Source organism: Aplysia californica, unplaced genomic scaffold (assembly GCF_000002075.1).
Source record: "Aplysia californica isolate F4 #8 unplaced genomic scaffold, AplCal3.0 scaffold00984, whole genome shotgun sequence".
Taxonomy (NCBI): Eukaryota; Metazoa; Mollusca; class Gastropoda; order Aplysiida; family Aplysiidae; genus Aplysia; species Aplysia californica.
This window is the reverse complement of record NW_004798254.1, coordinates 106,297-128,642: the sequence shown is the minus strand read 5'-3', so window position 1 is coordinate 128,642 and position 22,346 is coordinate 106,297. Positions and strand designations below refer to the sequence as shown.

Below are 22,346 nucleotides of genomic sequence, written 5' to 3'. Positions count from 1 at the left end.
CCCCCCCCAAATTCGGTCTTTCTTCCAGGGATCCCTGCTTGATGACTGTTGTACAGTGTGCTGCTGTGGAGTGTGCGTTCTCTGCCAGCTGGCCAGAGAGATTCGCTTCGTCAAAATGGCGGACCAGACACGCCAGTTGCAGGCCATGTAAATTGACGAGTGGGGGGTGCCAGGCCAGAGATTGGTCAGCATCTTTACTGCAGATCTCTTGCATGGACAGGCAGCACTGTTGCTGTTGTTTTTACCATTACTTAGCTCCTGTCGGCAAGGTACTCACTGCTCTTTTCAGCCTGATGTCACATTTGTGAAAAGCCCCCCCTGAAACTTGTTTGGAAATTAAGAAGTTGTAACAGTGGTGAAACCCTCTTTGTAAGTGTATCAAACCTGTACTTCTAATGTGATTTGATACTGCATCCTTTTGATTCAAGGATGTTATTTATATATGTATATGAAGTAATAGTTGTTTTTTGTACCCTCTAATAAAAATTGTGTCACGACGCGGTGAAATCAGGCACTCCTCAATTTTGGGGCATTTGGGGTTATAGGTACCTTCTTAAAACTGTCCCTGTAGAATTATGAAAATTTAGAAGGCCAAATTATGCAAAAATTATGCAAAAATTATGCAAGCTACTGTAACACCATTCGTGACATGTTTTGCACTTTTTCAACACGAAGTTCCGTGATTTTCATGTTTTATGTACAGAAAAATTGAAAACAGAACATATCAGTATCAGTAAAAAAACAAACAACAAAAAATAATAATCTCTGTAACTTTCAGCTGTAGATCTAGATGAGGAAAGAAAAGCGTAAAAAAAAAAAAAAGGACATCTGGACCTCTGATGCTGGCACATTACTAAAACCAGAGACACCTGTCAAACATGAAACATCAGCAGACATGAGAACAACAACTTTTGATGGATTGAAAAATAGAACATGCTCAAAGAACAAAATCACAACCCATAACCAAGATCTTCTAACAAGGGAAATAACCAACTTTTCACATAAATGATAGTTGTTACGATGATAACGTCCCTTTAGTCACATGGCGAGGCGTTAATTAATTGTTTTGTGAAAAAAAGGAAAAAAACGTGAAAAAACGCGGATAATCCAAAATTATGCAAATGTTGCAGAATTTCACGAAAAAACGCGGCCGCACAATCGCATAATTCTACGGGGACAGCTCAAGCCTGTCCATTTGCCTTGCTTTTGATGAAACAAATATTCATTTATCTTGGATACAAGCAACTGAAGGAGGTGGAGTTGCCTCGTTTCAGAGGTAAGATTAGCAAGAAAATGGCTGCCAAAGTTGAGTTATTTCCTTAGCTAGAGAGTCCGCGGAAAATGAAAATTTATATATTTGATACCTTTGATCAACGTTTTCAGTAAAATCCGCGCAGAAGTGATTTTTAAAGAACCTGAAAGTTGTTGAGCCAAAAAACAAAATTCGATTAAAATTCCCAAACCTGCTGAAAAATGCCAGTTCCTTGACTTTCATTATTTTGACCAGCGCCTGATTTCACCACGATACCTCACTCATATACTCTACTATACCATTTTATTTGATTGATTTCTTAGCACTTTAGAATAGAGGTGGTGAAAGTCATACAACTTGTCACGGATATATAGTGAACACATACAAAGCAGAAAAGGCACATTTAGCATAAAGGTTTTCAGGTTCTGAATTTTTTCTTATAATCTTGAAGTTGTAATCTTGGTATTCAAAACACGCACACAACGAAAGCAATTTGTATAAACAAAAAGACTTAGCCTCGTTTTCCGAAGTAAGAGTAATGCGTCTGTGTGTGTGTGTGTGTGTGTGTGTGTGTGTGTGTGTGTGTGTGAGAGAGAGAGAGAGAGAGAGAGAGAGAGAGAGGGGGGGAGGTGGGGGAGGGAGAGGGAGGGAGGGGGAGAGAGAGGTTGAGGGGGGAGGGGGGCGGGGTATGAAATGATTAATGAGAGTAGGCCAATGACCGCTCTGCAGGTATAAGCCTAGAGCAGCAATAGTGTAGGGTAGGCCAAGTACACATTGTTGCATAATACATGTATCACCAGTGTTCAGCCGAATATCTAACGTGCACACTTCAGTTGTGTGTTCGGAGTCGTGTGTTACTGAAGGCATTCTGCATGGTATACATGTGCCAGATATTGTCAGGGGAGGCTCTCGTGGCCTAGAGATTAAGGTGGTCGCCTCTCTTTCAATAGGTCCCGAGTTCAAATTCGGATAGCGACAGAAAATTTTCTTCTCTAAAATTTCCTCCTTTCACATTCTTTTCTGCTCTTAACAATGTTGTCGTCAGCTTTTGTCTCTGCTTTCTGCCCCCACCCCCTCACATCCTTTGCCCTCTCCTCTGGGCTTCTTTCTGCAGCCTATCCACTGCTTGTCCTTGTCTCCTTCTTACTGCTGTCTCTCAGCCACACCTCTGATCTTTTGGTAGGTAAGATCTACACCTAGCCTTCTCGGAGAAGGGCGTAAAATCTTGGAGGACCCGTGTGCAAAGTTGCGCACGTTAAAGATCCCTTGATGGTCCAAAATCGATGAGAGAAGGCTTCGGCTGCCACCTGTACAAAATTCAAAATTTCCTACCAACTGAAAATATTTGGTGTGTCCCGCGCGCTCTTATGACCTTCTGCAGTTGAGAGCTTCTCCACTCCCTCTCCCTCCCACCACCTCCCTCTCTCCCACCACCTCCTCCACTCTCTCAATGTGTCGTGGGCTTCCCCTTCAACAGAGATTACACACTTAGCAGCAGGTTGCCAGCTTTCTACAAAGTGAAGTCTCAGTATAGTTGTAGCAAAGGGTGGACTAAGGCGCTGTTGACAGAAAGAAGCGGAAAGGTTTCTCAGTCAAGGTAAAACGGCTGATTCTTGGACAATAGGATTTTTAAAAATGTCAAAACCCTTCAAATAGAAGAGTCTATAGTCTATGAAATCAACACGCATGTTAGCAAAATGTAGGGGCCATAACTCATGGTCCATAGTCCACCAACTTTGTCTATCTCCTTTGACATATCGGTTGCTTGAAATTGGTCCACAAAATATTAATATAGCAAAGTTCGTTTAACGAAAAGATTTCCACATCTCACCAATTTTTTTAATGTTATGCGCTTGATAGACTATAATATTTTTGTCTTGACAGTTGACTGTCAAAATTTTATTTGATTACAGAATTTTACTCATGGCTCACAATACTTGCATTTCAATCTGTGTAAAGTCTTTTGATCAAATTGATTGTTATTGAACAATGAGTCTTGTGGTCCTGCTTTATTTTGTTTTTTTTAAATATATTTTTTTTAAACAAAATATTGTACATGTTTTTACATATATACAGCCCAGATAAGTAAATCACCTTCCAAAATCTTATTTTGGCTGGCCTTTCTAGCAACGGTAACTGATCTCTAGAACTGAAGAGTTATAGTTTCCCTTTCACAGTTCTGCACCTGTATCATTCAGTTTAGTTTTAGTTTATCTCCAAGTATGGTGAAAGTCTACAGCTACCAGTGTATAAATTAAGTACTATATATTTTTTTCTGGTATAAATAATAAGATATTCTGAAAAAAAGACTAGAAGTCTCCGGTTTTGGCCTTTAAAGTACTGGAATAAGAATAATAATAACTTTATGGGTTAGAGTTAGAGTGAAGGGTAGTAAGGGTCTTGGGTGAGGATTATAATCTGTGGCTAGGTTCAACACTTGTTTACAAATTGTAAGATGCACCTCACTATATCTCTTATAATGGTATTATTCGGTTATTAAAAAATCCTGCATTTATCACCTTTTTCTTTCAAGATACACCTCGCTATATCACTTCAAATGGTATTAATACTACGACTACTACTACTATACTATAAGAAAAACCTTATTTGTCACCCTTCTTCAAGGTGCACGCTACTGTATCTCTTCAAATTATATTAGTAGGCACTATTTTAAAAAAACCTCATTTGTCACCCTTTTTTCTTCCAGTGTACTCCTACGGACTTCGCTATTCATAGCCTATTTATCATCAGTGTCATTCAACAATCACTCAAATCAATTTCTAGAGGTTTTTAGAAAGCAGTTAGCTATTCAAATAAAGTGACCAATTATAGGACTTTTTTGTGTCTGTGTTTTGAAGAGTAATATTCCCAAAAGATTTCATCACATATCAAATTAACACACCATGTTACTCTTTTTGTTTTTCCTAGTACAAGATGAAATGCACCTGCACCAATCTTTGTATAAATTTGTCCATTCCATGCAAAATCTGGCATTTTAAATTCTATTTTCCCATTGTTTTGGCAATGACATTCAGTAAACTGTTTTTTTGGTCATATTAAAATATGTTTTGTTGTTGTTGTGCAGAACGCACTAGATACTGTTTTATTCTAATTAATAATAGTTGGATTTTTTTAAAATGCAAGCGGGTGGTTGGAGGGTTCCACTGGTAGGTCCTACTTCTTAGCTTTAACTTTCTCAATGTTGTTTCTGTCTGCCTGTCTTACTTTTTTCCTTCTATCACTAAATAACTATCATTGTGATGATAGACTTTTCTTAATAAAATTCAAACAAAACAAACATCAAACATTTTTAATGCAGGTGGTTTTTACGCCATCATTGTTTAGGTCATTTATCAGATGTTCTGCGGGGGCTCTTATGGTCTAGAGATTAAGTTGTCTGCCTCTCATTCAAAGGTTCCGGTTTCGAAGCCAGGTAGCGACGGAAAAATGTTCTTCTCTAAATAATGGTCTCCTTTCACCTCCTTTCCTGCTCTCTAGCAATGTTCTGATGTCTGCTTTCATCTCCACTTTCTGCCTCCACCCCTTCACCTCCTTTGCCCCCTCCTCTAGGCTCCCGACTCTTTCAGCAGCCTTTCTACTGCTACTCCTTGGTTTCCTCTTACTGATGTCTTTGAGCCACACCCATGATCTTCTGGTAGGAAAGATCTACACCTAGCCTTCTCGGACATGGGTGAAAAATCTCAGAGGTCCTATGTGCAAGTTGCGCATGTTAAAGATCCCTTGGGGGTCTAAAATTGATAAGAGTAGGCTTTGGCTGCCACCCGGGCACAATTCAAAATTTTCTACCAATAGAAAATATTTGGTGTATCGTGCGCGCTCCATATGACCTTATGCAGTTGCAAGCACTGTAAAACACATACCCCCCCCCAAAAAAAAAAAGAAAAAAAAGAAAGTGGTCTGCTCGGTAAATGGGGCCAACCCGGACTGAGACGGATAGGTCACAGCAGAAAAACCGAGATACTCGATAAAATAAATTGCAAACAGCATAGAATTTGCTGTTGAGCAGGAATTTGCGTTGTAACATATATACTTAACTATCTATTATAATTATTATATTTAAAATTTCCCAACACGGAAATCAAATTTGGGCATTTGAAGCCTGGCAGTCTCTGGTTTTGGCCTTCAGATGGCAGTCTATGGGTGGTTGGTGGGTGCTTTGGTTTTGCGAGTCAGAAACAAACACAAAAAAAGAGGTGAGATCAGGACAATAGATGTTTGATCGGAAAGAAGGAGCAAACCACACCACAGCACCTGCCAACCGCCCACTTAAAGAATATGGCATCGCTTAAAATTAACAAAATAACTGTTTCACGATAAAATGTGAAAGACACATTTTTCCACTTTTGAGAGGAATGAAGATTTCTGTTCTTCACTCAATTACTGAACAGTCTCGAGCAACTTTTTAGAGTAAACATGATGTTTGGCTTAGTCTGTCCCCGCAATTTTAGGCAAAAAAAATTCTTAAATTATGCAAACTGAGCCCAAAAAAGTGAAATTATGCGATTCTGTTAATTTTAACTAAGATTATACTAAGGAAAATAATCGGAAATTATGATAAAAAAGATCAAATTTTGCTAAATTATGCGGACTGCATAAAACCCAGGGGACAGCTTAGTTGATATAATTTAAATGATGAAATCTTAGTGTATTCCTATCCTGTTTAGATTCTTGAGATCTCCACACATTTTTGACAAAGCGCGACACATCTACAGTACAATAATAATATAGGAAGGGAAAGAACTTTCGTCTACCCCCCGAGGCAGTGCTACTGACTGGAGTGTCTTTAAGACATTCCCAAAGGGGGGACATTAACCTGTTCTTATGCACAGTAGTATTGTAAATAGGCAGATTCATGTGTCATACTCATAACTGTGCGTGAACTGCAACAGTGAACTGCTGCTTTTTCTTTCCTAATTCTTACTATCGTCATTTTCCTCTACATGTACTTCTTGTAAATTTTTCACACTCTTGTGACCCATTATTTCCGGGGTGCCTTGATAGTTGAAGCAGACTTTGTGTTGTTGAAGCTAGAGAGGTGAGCAGAGTAAGCCGGATTCCCTGTAAAGACTTCTCCGTTGACATCCACCCCTTGGCGCTCATATGACCTTATGCAGTTGTGAGCGCCGTTAAAACCCTACTGAAACTAAACTAAAACTTTCGTCAACCACATCGAAGATTTGAGAATAGAATTTGATAGGGGCACACAGGATATGTCGCGGTTTGTCAAAAAAGATCTATCGCTTTTGTCACGTTTTGTGAAAAAAAAGCGGAACTTTCGCAGTTTTTTTAACGGGGACAAATCATGTTTAGTGAATAAAAGAAATTGACTCTAGAATGTTCCTCACCTTTCTAGTTTCAGCCATACTTCAAAAATGGCATTTGTAGCATTTTGTTGTCAAACTGTTCAAATACAACCCCAGTGTCAATATTCAGCTGATATCTCCATTCATAGAGATGGGAGAAGTAACTCATTTTTGTCAGCCGCATGCCTCACACTTTCTAAACTTCCTGCTTTTGTACAGCAGAAAGAGTTCAATGCAGGATCATACCTTGAACCTCTACATCCCACACGGACATTACAACCTTACAACCTACTGTACAAAAAGTGTGGAAACCTGATTTGTGACAAGCAGCCACTATGTTTTTTTGTCAAAAAGAAATGTAAGTTTTGTTTACTCTCTCTTGTTAGGCAGCTCTTTGGATGTACTAAACCCATAGTTTTGAAATATATTTTTTATTGCAGTAGTTACTTAATCTGAGGTATGGGCTGTATTTGCTCAAAAAATATTTTGTCAAAATCCGAATATCTAAATGATAACAAATGCAAGAACAAATTCATAACGTAGGTATTGCTAACAGGAGGAGCGACCCTCGGTTTGGCCGCTTTTGGGTCAAGTTATGCAAATTGAGATGTTGGCTGATTCTTGAAGGTCAACCAGTTCTCTGTCCAAAAATAACAAAGGGACAACTGAGAAAATCATTACTCACGTCATAAATTGCCTTTGAAAACATGAGGATGGGTCAAAATGTAGTGAATTTTCACAATCCTTGTCGTTTTCCTCAAAATGTCATTGTTTTTGCAATTTTTCCCTTACTCCTTCCTTAGTTTTCATCCTTTTGACATGAAACTTTCAGAAAACATAGATGGCAAAACTGCCATCAATGTAGCACAGATATATTTGCAAAAAAAAAAATTATGTTCCATTGGCAAGTAAAATTTAGAAAAGGTCCAGATCTATATAAGTACATTGGGAAAAGTCTCATATTTTTTTCTTTTACACTTAATCAAAAATACTCTGTTACACTGATAGGGACTGGTTCAGGTATACTCTTACCAAATTTGGTCAAATATGGTCAGTAAGTGAGAAAACTTTAGGTATTTGACCTTTGTTTATTTTCAAGATGGCGACCGTTTCCATAGCAACCGCTGCAGCTATGCAAAAATAAAAGTATGTAGGCCTATCAAGAGATTTTACTTATCGTAACTTATGTATACATACTTAGATTTGATCTCGGACAACAAAAATAGGAAATGGACCTTGAGAGTCAGTCCCCCCGTGTAATAGAACAAAAAAGATCGGGGGGGGGGGGGGGGGGGCTCTCGTGGCAGAAAGGTTACAGTGTTCGCCTTTCATTCAACAGGTCCCAAGTTCCAATCTGGATATGTAGTAACGGAAAATTTTCTTCTCTAAAATTTTCTCCTTTCACCACCTTTCATGCTCTCTAACAATGTTCTATTGTCTGCTTTCGTTTCCACTTTCTGCCCCCACCCCTTCACCTCCTTTGCCCCCTCCTCTGAGCTCCTGACTTTCTACTGTTATTCCATGGCTCCTTCTTACTGCTGTCTTTTAGCCACACCCTTGATCTTATGGTAGGTAAGATCTATCATCTAGCCTTCTCGGACAAGGGTGAAAAATCTCGGAGGTCTCGTGTGCAATTTGTGCACGTTAAAGATCCCTTGGTGGTTCAATATCGATAAGAGCAGGCTTCGGCTGCCACCGGAGCAAAGTTTAAAATTTTCAACCAACTGAAAATGTTTAATGTGTCCCATGGGCTCATATGACTTTATGCAGTTTCAAAAAAAAAAAAAAATATCCCTTTCCATACTTACATACAAGTCCACTTACATTATGTTATAAACAAAAAATATTAAAGAACACATGTTGTACTCCCATAAATATCTGATTTCCTCAAATGAAACTATGGGAAAAAGCCCCCCCCCCCCCCCCCCCCACCAGCCCTAAAAAAAAAGAAAAGAAAAAAATTCATCAGCGAACTTTCAAGAATTGTGTCCAAAATTGTTGACCAGTTCCTCGAGGACTTCCAGCAGGTCTAACATTGGCATCCATGCTTCCCAAAACAACAAAAAAAAAAAATGAGAGAAACGGTGACTCTGCGACAGATTATTTCCCCAAACTTGAATTGAACCCAAGTATATTGTGTCTGAGATGAAGAGCCAAATCATTGCATCTGACTTGGCTCTTTTTACTGTCCCCGTGGTTTTATGCACCCCGCATAATTTAGCGAAATTGGATCATTTTTTGCATAATTTCTGATTATTTTCCTTTATCATTCTTTGTTAAAATTAACAGAATTGCATAATTTCAAATTTTTGGGCTCAACTTGCATTATTTCAGTTGAATAAAACGACGGGGACAATCTTAACCAGCAAAAACAATTGCCACAGTATTTTATATTAGTTAGTAGTGAAATAGTGGATTCAGAAAAAAAGGAGTCAACCATCTTCACTTGGAGTTTCACAAGTGTTATTTTCAACAATAATTTATCAAAGAGATTCTCTGTTTGTTACAGTGAGCTCAGTGCATTTTCTTTATCAGGACTCGAATTGATGAGAATGCTGTACCACAAGGAGGAAAATTAGATAGATAAAATCTACGAAAGCTTGCTGCAAACACACACACACACACACATACATAAACACACACACACATACATTATAGGCCTATACATACACACACACATACAAAACCTCTCCTCGAACACACGGGTACATGTTCATGTGCAGCGGCACACCTATTCATGCAATGCTAGCACACATACAACATACAAACATACAACACGCCCTCATCATTAATATGCACAAACAAATGTGATGCAATCATCATCGACAAATAGAAACATACGCAACGTACCATACACAAGCGCTTGCGCAGGCACGCATGCACATACACACACACAGACACACACACAGACGCCCATACACAAAAGTTTGGTGGATCCATCATGTTAACATTATAAGCACCCCCCCTGGCAAAGCAATAAACTTGAACATGCATTATACAATAAAGTCTAGTACGTACATACACACACACATACAAAACCTCTCCTCGAACACAGGGGTACATGTTCATGTGCAGCGACACCACACCTATTCATGCAATGCTAGCATACATACAACATACAAACATGGCTAAAACAGCACCTGGACATGGATGGCTGGGGCCTCTATAAATAAATCATTGATGGTCTGGTCTAGTACGTACTTAGTGAACACAGACATAGATCTAGATCTATATAGCAAAGAGATTTTCAGGTCCTGAATAATTTTTCTGACACATATATATTCCTTGTATTTAAAATTAAAACATGTATATATAGCTAAATTCTTACATTTAAAAAAATGTCCGTCTACTACCAATTCCGCTATGTGCGTACTACTAGTCTTCAATATCAATAGTTATACATTAGAAAGTGACAAAAAGTCATGACATGTACCATTGACAGACAGACACAGACACACACACACACACACACACACACACACACAGACTCACACACACAGAGACTCATGCACAAACACACACAGACACACGCACACCGACACAAACACATGCACAAACACACACATGCACTGGCATCTCCCGTGTAATAATTAGGCATTTTTTCGTCTACGCACACAGAAGATGTGAGACAAGTGGGCAGGTTTATTCTCTAGAGCAGTTCCCACTTCTTGCTTGTCTGTTGTGCCACAATCAGTTTTAGGCTGGCCCTGACCGACAAGGTCGATGTAGTCTCCTTCTTAACGCTTTCCGGACGTATCGCCAATATATCAGTTGTGATAGGGTGCTTCAGTATTGTTTCATTTTAACACGATCCGTCATTTATAATGACTTTTTATTGCTATTGAAAAACTCGTAAAGGATTTAGGAAACGAAAACATAGAGTTTCAGTTTCCGTTTGTCAAAGCGTGGGTTTAGGGAAAAACGAGTGAATGAGTTCTTGCGGTCTTGCATCAACAAAACGATGTAACGGACTCAGTATAAATTTCATAACTCAAACAAAACTTGGAATATTGCTTTCAAATAAAAAGCTGCGCATTCAGAAATTTATGGATTATGCTCTTGGCCTGAATATGATAAGATAGCTATGCTGATTTACTTTCACATGTTTGGTGAATGTAATTTTTGCTGTCAAAATTTATTTTTCACATCATCATCGCCATTTCTAACCCTTCTAATGCATACTTATGTTCAAAATTAATCCTTGTTTTATATTGGGATGTATTCCTCATTCAATTTCCTTCAATTTGATATATCATATGTTACGTTTGGAGTGATGGTTATACTTCTATGAAGTTATTTTGTACACCACCTGCATAGCCAAATCGAGCCACAGGTTAATTAAGTCTAGACCCCAGAAAAACTACATCTGGAAAGAGTTAAATCTTATATGACCAAAATTGTGTCCATTGAAGTGTAAACTGTTGACAATTTTACAGTTGTAAAAATACACACAATCTAATGTATACACACAAACACCCACACACACGAACACACACATCCACTTCAGTAGTGCAATGCATGTATGTATCAATAAAAAATACCTTGGCGATCCAAGGCTGTTGTCATAGAACATACAACGACACATCAAGGTAATTTTGACAAATAGCCATCGTGACAGAAAAAAAATGCGTCACTGTACTTTTGACAAATAGTCATAGACACAGCAAAAACAAAAATGCATCATGGTAATTTTGACAATCTGCCATCATCACAGCATGAACAATACTGCTTTTTACCCCTACCCGTACGCCCTGTGGTCATTTCGTAACCCCGGGGTTGTAATCTTCAAATTTTAGAAAGCTTCTAGTATGAAGATCTTTTTGAAACTTTCAGTATTTCTCAAAAAATCATTTTGACAGACTGCTATGCAAAGCGTATGGATCGGATTAACGAGTAAATTTCCTCTTGGAAAGTAGTGGCACAGAGTTCCCCACGTTGTATGGATACGATGGTAAAACACGATGTACGAAAAGGGTTAACTTAGGTGATTTTGACAAATCGTCATCCTCAGAGCACCAAACAACAGTGCATCACAATAATTTTGACAAATCGCCATCATTACAGACTGAACAAAAACAGATGAAGGTGTTTTTGACAAATCGCCATCGTCACTGCACAAACAGCAACGCGTCAAGGTGTTTTTGACAAATCGCTACCTCCATCCAATGAAGGACACAGATCTAAAAGCAACCAACACCTTCCATGTGTGTCATAAATCTTCAGTAAGCTCTGATGAACTGTAAAATCAAAGATACTGTTTCACCACAATCTTCTGCACGAGTTACTCAGAGTTCTTCTACCATTTCTGCCAGTACAGCAAATTGTGATCCTACAAAGTCAAATGTACAGCCAGAAATGCAAGTGGTCGTAAAAAGTTAATTGTACGCTGGATTTTAAAAAATGCAAGTGGTCATATGAAGTCAAATGTATGGATTGATTTAAATGCAGACAATCATATTACGTAAGTCATCATGGTGAAATCAAACGTTCGTCAAAAAAAAATAAAATTAAACAAAAAATTGACATTTGTGAGACAGCGTGGTGGAATCAGGCTCTCGTCAATTTTTGGGCTCATTGAGTTATTGGCATCATCTTAAAGCTTGTTTATTTGTCTTGCTTTCAATGAAAAAATTACCCATCCATCTTCAATAGAAGTGGAGATATTTTGGATTGAAGGAGGTGGGAGTCACCTGATTTAAGAGGTAAATTTAGCGAGAAAATGGCCGCCAAAGCTAGGTAAATTCCAAAGCTGGAGAGTCCATGGAAACTGTAAATTTACATTTTAGCGCCTTTAACGTTTTCGGTGAAATCCTCAAAGGAAACTGTTAGTAAATGGACATAAAAGGTGTTGAGCCTAAAAACAAAAATTTGATAAAAATTGCTAAGCAGGGAGAAAACTGCTGTTTTCTTCGATTTCATTATTTAGACGAGAGCCTGATTCCACCACGCTGCCTCACATTTTATATTTTTCCGCCAGTTTGGGAATTTTTATTTAATTTTTGTATTTTGGCTCCACAATTTTTCTATTCATTAAAAAAACAAAAACAATTTCTGTGTGAATTTTACTGAAAAAGGCACAAAAAAGGTAAATTTCAGTTTCCAAGAACTCTCAAGCTTTGGTAGTCACAAAACTTTGCTGGTCATTTAACCTACCTCTGAAACCAGGTGACTCTAACCTCCTTCAATCACAAACATCTCGACTTCTATTCAAGATCAATGGGTATTTTTCATTTAAAGACAGACAAATGAACAGGTTTTAAGATGATACCAATAACTCCAAATGCCCAAAACCAGACAAGCACCTGATTCCACAGCGTCATGACACATACGAAGTCAAATGTATGGCTTAATTTTTAAATGCAGGCTGTCATGAAGTCAAATGTACCACCTGCGTCTGTTAGAGCTGGATCATGCTTGCAAAATCTGAGAGTGGCGATTCGCCAATCAGTCGGCTTCAAAGAATCGCGAGTACGTGAGCACTTGCAGAACTCCGGCGGAACACTGACTGAAAAGGAACAGGGTCATATCAACGCCACTTGGCGAGCGGGAGTCCCACTCTTGTTGTCCCGCCATCCTCTGCCATCCTCTCCGCCCCACACCCTTCGTTGCGCTGCTCTATCAACTGACCTCAACTAGCGACCCCCATAAATTACCCCCCCCCCCCAACCCATGATTTGCTAAAACAATGGCTCCATAAAATTCCTTCTGTCTATAGGTTGGATCCCGTTCATTTTGTTTTAATAGGGGGGTTGGACTATACCATCTTTTGTTAAATAAGGGGAGCCATACTAAGTGTTCCGTTCCGTTCTTGCGCTCGCATCTCGACCCAGTAGTAGGTTACAAACCTAGTTTTATGACCGCCTAGTTACAAACACATAATAAGTTGCAAGGTGGTGACAGCGACAGGGGAGTGAATCGGGATTTAGAAGGTGATACTGTTCCGCTGAAGTGAATCGCGAATTGCGTTCCGTAGGCAAGAGTGACGATTCAGTTCCGTTCTCGCGATCAAGCTTTAGTGTCTGTGGTGGAGTGGTTAGGTACGTCTCTTCATTGTTGTAATGTATGCTTGAGACCTGAGTTCCATGCCTGAATGAGGAGAATTTTTATCAAGTATCTCAGTCTTTCAGCTGGGATGTTGATTGCTCTCAGAATAGGTTATTCCTGACGGGAAGGGTTGGAAGCCCCCTTCCTAAATTATCTAAATTGCGTAGATGGTGGTTTAAAAATACATGCATTAAAAAAAAAATTCAATTTTAAAAAGAAATTCAAATGTACAGCATGTACTGTCAGATTTAAAAGCAGGTGTTCGAATAAAGTCAAATGTAGGCCTACCGTTTAATTCAAGTAAGCCTTTGCAAGCTCTTGTACGAAGCTAAAAGTGCTATTGGTGATCATATGTGAAAGGCTTTGTTGATTACATAAAACGGACAAAACTCGTCCGAGTTGATTGATCATTAATTGTAAACCTACAATACCCCAATCGATACAATGCTTCGACCTTGCCTGTCAGGGTCAGCCCCTGACTGGGTGGCATAAAACGGCCCCACAGGCAGATGATGGAGACACTCGATAAAACTAAAACAGCTTCCCCACTTGGGAATTAAGGACTCATGTTTTCCTTGTGCAACTACACAAAGCCTATCCATTTCACCACAGATGCCAGATATCTCAATATGAAGAATTCCATATATATAGAATCTTTATATCTGACTTGCCATTGTATTTTATGAAGCTACATAAATCTACACAATATATGATGACATACGATATAGATCTAAAAGATATGTAATCACAAAATTAATAGATCTCCATATTATATTTGATTATAAACTAGATAAATATACACAATGTATTTGATATGTGATCACATGATATCTAATGTAGGTGTGATTTGCAGAGAGGACTTTGTCATATGGCGTCACACTGACAGGGTCATATGTCAAGCATACTGAATCACACGTCGTCAAATATACAGAGTCCCATGACATAATTCATACTGAGTCACCCGACATCAAACATACTGAGTCACATGACATTATTCTTTCAGTTTTAGTAGAGGCTTTACGGCACTCGCAACGGCATAAGGTCATATGAGCGCCAGAACTTTAGAGGCGTTACAAGAGAGTAACAAACATAAAAAAGAAGAAGGGGGAGATAAGGACGATAGATGTTTGATAGGAAAGACAACACCAGGGCACCCACCAACCACCCACTGACATTATTCATGCTGAGTCACATGACATTATTCATACTGAGTCACATGACATTAAACACTGAGTCACATGACAACAAACATACTGAGTCATATGACATTAAACATACCGAGTCACATGACATCATTCATGCTGAGTCACATGACATTATTCATACTGAGTCACATGACATTATTCATACTGAGTCACATGACATTATTCATCACATATGGCATCAAGCGTATCAGGTCACATGACATCAAACGCACCGGATCACGTGCATGACATCAAACCAACTGGATCACAAGACATCAAACATGCTTGGTCACATGATGTTCAATGCACCAGATGACCCTGGACTGTCATCAGCATGGTGAGCACACAGGTCACTGTCGTCGTCTCCGTCAAGGTCGTGACCTATGACACAGAGGTCAGACAGCATGACCTGCTCCCCAGATTTCCTCCCGCAGACTGCGCGCAGAACAGACTTCCTCATCCGGTCTCTCTCTCGCTCCTGCGCACGCTGCGCCTGGTTGATCAACCGCGCATTCTTCCTCCTCTCCCTGTCTCTCTGTCGCTCATGGAAGCGGAAAGTGGGGTCTTCTCTTAAAGCCTTCATTCGTCTTCTTGCCTTCTCTCTTTCACGTTCTCTGAAAAAAGAAAAAAATGACACAAGTTGTGTCATGTTAGGTTATGATAAAGAAAAGAGAAGCATATCGAAACAATAATGGGTATCTTCTTCTTTAGTTTTAGGTTTAAAAGAAAGATATGGCACTTGCAACATAAATGGGTCATTCAAAGAAGAAGTGCCGTAGATTAGAGTTGCAACTAGAGAGTTAGATTCAACCTACAAAGAAAAGAAGGAGAGATGCGGATTTCAGCACTTATATTTTATAATCTAGTTGTGTTGCAAGTGCCATAAAACTGTTACTAAGAGTAAAGACTAAAGAGATAAGGATGACAGATGTCAAATTCTTCAAATCCACTATTTTGATGAGTGCCTAATTTCACCTAAAACCACATACACACACACATACCGTATATAACTAACTTTTCCGTCCTTGATATTCAGTCAGATTCAACCCCCCAAAAAAAGTTTGATGCGACTCGGAAAGACTAAAGATTGCACACCCAACCACGAATCAATTCAGAAAAATCAGGTTTATACATACAGCTATTCCTGTTACGAAAAGTGTTGCAAAGTCAGACATATGAGTATAGCTCAATATCATGTCTGTAATACTGATTGATGGTAGGCCTATGTGTTTACACTCCATTTGGCACATTAATTAATATCATTTAGGAGGTAGATTGTTCACATCTTGCCTGTCAAGTTTAACCCAAGCTTCAGTAGGAAACAGCTTCCCCTAAAAAAATATAAGTGTGGATGTTTTACACCCTCATCGACACAATTTAGATCATTTAAGAGATGGGTTTCTTTGACCCTGCCTGTCAGCGCCAGCCCGGGGCGGAGGGGAATACAATGCCCCAGCAGAAATACTGCAATATTCAATGAGAAAAATCTCCCCACATTACTGGAATAGAACTTGGGTCTTCTGAGTGCGATGGTAAAATGCTTAACCACTACCCTACAGAAGCTGATCTGAATGAAGGTGGAGTTTCATGAACACTAACTGAGAAGGAGCTCATTTTTTCCCCCCACATTGACACTTGGCATAGGGCTGCCCACCCACCTACCAACAAATGTTTTAGTAATCAACAGATAAAAAATTAGTAACTGGCCTAAAAATTCATAATAATATGGCCATGGAAAATCATCTTCAATGCGTTGTCAAGGACAAGGGTTGTTTGAGGTCCAGTATAGTATTTATATATGTAACGTAAGGAAAGGCGTGATGATATAAAAGGACAGGAATTTTTTAACACCTTGTCAATCTAATGTTTGCCTTACTCCTGGCTTTGGCACTTCTAATGTTTTTCTAAGGGCAACGTGGCAGAGAACGACTAACAAGGGCTCAATGCAAAGAGGGTGTTAATACTGTTAAAATAAGCTGCATATGACATTATGACGTAGACTGTCCAGGTTTGGCAATTTTGTCTAATTTTCTTCCCCTACACATTAGGAAGGTTGGCAGTGGGCTGGGGTAGCCAAAATATTTTCTAAAATTTGACATCAGGGATATTACAATCTTATTTTCGTAGAATTGAATAAAAATTGTAACAATTCCTCCAACTTCGTAACGGTGGTCGGCCCTGTAACCACGTTCGGATATAATATGATAATTATTAGGATACATCCATATACCATCTGATTTGCCACCACAGCATATTCATTTCAAAATACTGGTAGTTCTGTTTATTTACACTTTTTAAAAACAAGGATGGAAGTCTTGTAAAAATGTGTTGCATGGCCACTAGGTTCATGCATTGCTTGATAAAATAGTTTTTTTTAACAATTCTAGCTTTTACTGCTTACTTGAAGTCCAGATTCTGTCTCTGGAGAAACTTCTTCTGCCGAACTTTTTCACGTCTCTGCTTCTCTTTGTCTGTCATGCTCAGCTCAGCGGGCTCCCACGTCAGTGCAGCATCCGGGGGAGGAGAACATACAGAATTATCTGGAAGTGGGCAACAAACGACAGAGCCGGGGTCTGTCGACAAAGAAGACACGAGGTCTGGGGGACACGCAGCAGGAGACAAGTCAGCTGATAGTGAGACCATCTGATCGTCTGCATACGACGATATGGTAGAGCTTGATGTCATTGATTCAATTTCTTCGTGACATGCTACGACAGGTGAATGAGGTGTTTCCCTGAGGACGGACAGAAGGATAGGTTAAAGACTATTCAGATAAATATCAATATATATATATATCTAAAGGTGGGTGTCCCAAAACAATACACAATGAATGTAAATGAATCATCATTTCCATGATCTCTATCCCTTTCTCAGTCTATAAAAAAGATATGCTTCTATTTGGACTTTTAGTGAGCCTGGCAACTTAGTACACTGATCTCAACTGGTTGGCCCAAAATATAATTTTTAAAAACTATATTTCTCAAAGATTCAGTGTACTTTGCCCTCATTTATGACATTATATGACTTTTTTTCCCAGCAAAATTTTCCAAAAAAGTTTCTAACATTTAAGTAGCCAGGATCAATCTATAAACTTTGCTAGTGGGAGTGAGTCACTGGTCCTGCTGCCAAACACAGATAACCCAACAATGCCGTTGCACGATTTTTATCTTTAAAAAAGACCCCCTTCCCAAAATCCAGTATAAGAGAGCATCCAAAATACACACACATGGCCAGTTGAAACAGTGTGACCAACACAATGAATGCTTAACACCTGGTCAAAATAACACCCCGTTCTACATGGGTTCACACTTTGCTGCCTCATCTCGCCGACTGGCGATGTATACCACCCAATTTCTTTAGATTTTCCCCAAAATATGATGGCAAAGTGTTATACTTTAACATCTTGTAATTGTTCTGCATTCCTTCAGTGTTTCAAAGAAGCAGCTGACTGTTTGTTTTTCAATCTACAATCTGCAGCAGATTAGTGTACAGTTTCTCCTCACAAAATGTAGTGTTCCTTGCCCTTCAGGAAACCACTTAAAGATAATTTGAACGAATTTAAATAATTAATAATTAGCCTATAGTATAATTGGTAACAATAACATAACGATAATTTTATAATTTTATAAGTAAGTAATAATAACAATAATAATAAAAGTACTAGTATAAATCAGCTGAGTAGACCTGACCAGTGAGAAATGAGAAGTGAGAAAAATAAGACTGACATTCAGTCTGCGTGTCACACTTAAGAATAACGAGTTGACTAAGACTCCTGGCATTTAAAGTCCCCTGGTCTTCCAAGTTGAGGCTGAGGGTTGAGCTTAGAAATAGCATCCTTATCTTGTGAAAACAACATCCTTGCTACAAAAACCCCATCAAAAAGTGTGTAAACATCTTGGGAGATGCTGAAGTCCCTAAAGGAGTTATAGACTTCCAAAGAGTCCCAGATTAAATTGAGGAGTGCGAAGAAAACATTAATGAGCAAGCAAGAAAGTCAAGAAGAAAGGGATTGAGAGAGGTCAGCAAGTTTACGTAAGAGAAAGTCTAGCTGAAACAGCAGAAGAAGTAGTGTTATAAAGAGACATGAAAAGAGTCTACAAAAGATTAAGCAATTATTCAAAGAGAACTTTGCGGAAAATATTCCAGACTAGAAGCAGAAACACCAGTTTTAAAGTAAGTGGACAGAAAACAGCCATAGGTGCAAGATGCAACTCAATCTTTCTACTAGGCCATTGTATTCTGCTCGGCTGCGTCTATTGAGACATGACAACGTGTCCATTTAAGCTCTCGTATATTCGGACACATGTGTCCTTACTATAGCATGAATGTGAGTAACGTACATTGTGGGTCTTTTTCTATTTGAGAATCACGTGCATCTCTTTCTTTTTAGACCAATGCATCTTTGCCGTCGGCATAAAATTGCTGTGACCGGGAAAAGAATGATTGGTGTTGGAGGGTGCTGAAAACCAATCTCTACCGGAAATGACCAGGGGGTGGGCTGAGGCTCCGCATGATCGTGTCTACGTCTGAATAGGCACACTGATCCTGCTCAGCTCAAGAAAATAATATGAAAATTATATATAAGAGCAAAAGTGCACCAGATGATAGCGTGAAAGCAAAAACAGCTCAGTACACCTTTTACTTGAAGTAGGTAACAGTTTCAAAGAGAACGTCATCCTCACCTGTCTGCAAAGCTATTTTCATGTGAAAGATCCAGTAAGATGTCTTTATCATCCTTTTTCAGCCCTCTTGTATCCACATGATCCATCCTTACCCCAACACCATCATCAGGATTTAACATACCTTTACCTATACAATAAAAAAAAAATTGCACACTGTTACAGTCAACATTCAAGCTGGGAGAAATTACATTTTTAATTCCGTGAGAACCTTCTTCAGACAGAACAAGGCCTAACTATATAATAGAAATAAAAATAATGCAGGCTCCAAAGTAATGTTTTCTGATTCCAATTGGTCTTCCATCAGTTTCAGTTTAGGCTTTAATTGTTTTGAATTCAATTTAGTGCCGTAAACGTAGCATCAATGGCGCTTTTTCGGTAGTTCCCACCCTGAAATTGATATTCGCCGGTTTTGGCCCCAAGAGTAGGGGGGTTTCAGGGGGGACTATTTCTCTAAACGCTCGTGAAAATAAAGTTGAACTGTATTTCTCCGAACGGTTTCTGATCTCGAGATTTTTTGGTTATTTGCGAGATTTTCGCGTCATCCTTTCATAATTTCATTCTGCCATTCTGCAAGGACTGGGAGGAAGCATTTTTTGCATCAAATTCAATTTTTAGAGCTAGAGATTTTAAAATGTCTGAATATTCAGATACTTCAGTTGTGGTTACGCTCCCGGACTGTACTTCATTTGAAAATACAGTCGAACCTGCCCTGACGGCCACCTCTATAAGACGGCCACTTTCCATTTCCCCCCTTGCGTTTTTTCTATATAATTTAACTGTGTAAAACAGGCACCTGCCTAACGCGGTCACTGTGAACATATTTTAACACACAACCCCTATCACACCAACAAAAACACTTGTCTTAGACGGCCACATTAGTGACTCCAGTACGTTTTCTCATAAATAAATTGTGCATTGGCCCCTGGCGTTGTGGGCGAGCCGTCATAATCCAATCACCTGTCGTTGTTGTTAGGTAGTCCCTCCAACCGTTGATGTTGCGTAGGCCCCTCCCACTGTTGACAAATAAGTAACAAATTTTCAGCTACTGGTGAGGGAGGAGTGTGATCCCTAATAACCCATAAGCCCCGCCCAGAACTCATACTGTCATACACACAAATTAAATCGTAAGTGAGAAGAGTGGTCACAGTTTACCCAAGCTGTAACAAAGTAACAAAGGACGTCAACATGAACTTGTGACAGAAGCGTAACTCTTTATCTGAGCGGTAGCGACCCATGTGTTCGTTTTACCAGCACTCGGCCCTCCTTGTCTGACACATCTCGTTTTATAGTCACCCTTGCACAAAAGCAGCAACAAAAGAAAAACAAAGAAGAAGAATAGACCCAGCGAAAACAATGACAACAACAAAAACAACAACAACAACAATGCGGCTTCCTTCGGTTGGGACTGTCTATGGCCACTTTTCTCCTTGACAATGGGTGGCCGTCTTACACAGGTTCAACTGTACCTTCAAAAGGTACTGCGAGAAAACAAAACTGCTCGACCTTGGCAGTAACCTATTTTGGAATAAGTCACCCAGCAAAAACAAAAATTCTCCATGTAAAAAAATTCCTCCACGACCCCCGCCCCCCCCCGTTCACACCGTACACACACACACACACATATGCACACTCACACACGGGCCACTTCATTCGCTGATTATCAACAAATCTCGAGAACGGAAACCGTTCGGAGAAATAAAGTTCAAGTTTATTTTCCCGGACGGTCTGAGAAATAGAGAAATGGCAATGGTGGGGGGTTTCAGGGGGGGATTCCCCCCATTTTATCATAGTATAATTTGATGTTTTGCCGTTGTTAGGTTTGATATCTCAGCTCGCCGCGCATCAAATGTATAGATGTAGATGTAGATTCTATATCTAGGCTCAATTAAGGGGGGTGGGAACTACTAGGCCCACTGCCTCAAAAGCGCCCGCTCATTGCTGTGGAATGTTCTTAATTTCAGGTGCAAATTTACAGACTACAGAGATAGATCTAGATCTACATATTCTAGATCTAGAAATCTACCAAAATAAAAACATTTTGATATTCTTTAAATTAAAATTGAATAATTATAATTATAGATCTAGATTTCTAGGCCTATTTAATTTATTGATGATAATCATTCCATGCTATACTATAAATAAATTATTTTCAATTTCCAAATTACCAACCACAGACGATTCTGGGTATTCACTGTTCAGATACATTTTTTTGTCTTCCAAACTGTTCCCGGCGTGAAAAGAAAAATGTTTAAACAGCTCATTTTGACAACTTGATCTGGATCTCAAAGGGCAATTTAGACCAAGATAGATATTTTTATTAAATCTATCAACTCGTCGGTTGAGACTAGAACTACTTTCGATATTATGCGAAACAGTTAACAGTAAGTTTATCAGACTGACCTCCCTTGGTTTAAATTTGCGTATTTATAATGTTTCGCTTTTTCTTTACTCGTACAATTATTATGTGTTTTACGGTGCTCGCAACTGCATAATAAGGTCGTATGGACGCGCGGGACACATTAAACAATAATCAGATGATAATATGAAATTTTGAATTTTGCTCTGGTGGCGGACAATGCCTACTCTTATCGCTTTAAGACCCCCAAGGGATCTTTAACGTGCACAACTTTCCCACGGGACCTCCGAGATTTTTTCACCCTTGTCAGAGAAGGCTAGGTGTAGATCTTTCCTACCCGAAGAACAGGGGAGTGGTTGAAAGACAGCAGTAAGAAGGAGCCATTAAGGAGAAACAGTATTAAGGCTGCAGAAAGAGTCAGGAGCCCAGAGGAGGGGGCAAAGAAGACGAGGGGGTGGGGGCAGAAAGTGGAGACGGAAGCAGACGACAGAACATTGTTAGAGA

General features: G+C 39.3%; 2 protein-coding genes across 4 annotated transcripts in view; one reads left to right on the top strand and one right to left on the bottom strand.

Annotated features, from left to right (window-relative positions):
* LOC101852059 (cornifelin homolog) overlaps window positions 1-336 on the top strand; it is an 18,875-nt gene extending 18,539 nt beyond the window's left edge. Inside the window, exon 5 of the mRNA XM_005111009.3 lies at window positions 29-336. Within this exon, the coding sequence (XP_005111066.1) occupies window positions 29-151 (123 nt within the window). The 3' untranslated portion in view covers window positions 152-336. The remainder of the gene's footprint in view (window positions 1-28) is intronic.
* A 14,041-nt stretch (window positions 337-14,377) lies between these two features.
* On the bottom strand, window positions 14,378-21,860 carry LOC101851683 (putative uncharacterized protein DDB_G0271982). 3 transcript variants are annotated; one of them, XM_035973070.1, is made up of 5 exons: window positions 21,656-21,860; window positions 20,444-20,499; window positions 19,487-19,613; window positions 17,206-17,538; window positions 14,378-15,418 (listed from the first exon to the last, which is right to left on the bottom strand). In XM_035973070.1, exons 3-5 carry the CDS (start codon window positions 19,603-19,605, stop codon window positions 15,094-15,096), a joined length of 777 nt encoding a protein of 258 aa, XP_035828963.1. In that variant the 5' UTR covers window positions 19,606-19,613; window positions 20,444-20,499; window positions 21,656-21,860; the 3' UTR covers window positions 14,378-15,093. The 3 variants fall into 3 exon arrangements, with proteins under 3 accessions (XP_035828963.1, XP_005111064.1, XP_005111065.1); XM_005111007.3 differs by lacking the exon at window positions 20,444-20,499 and having other exon boundaries at window positions 21,652-21,860; XM_005111008.3 differs by lacking the exon at window positions 20,444-20,499.
* Window positions 21,861-22,346: the final 486 nt, after the last annotated feature.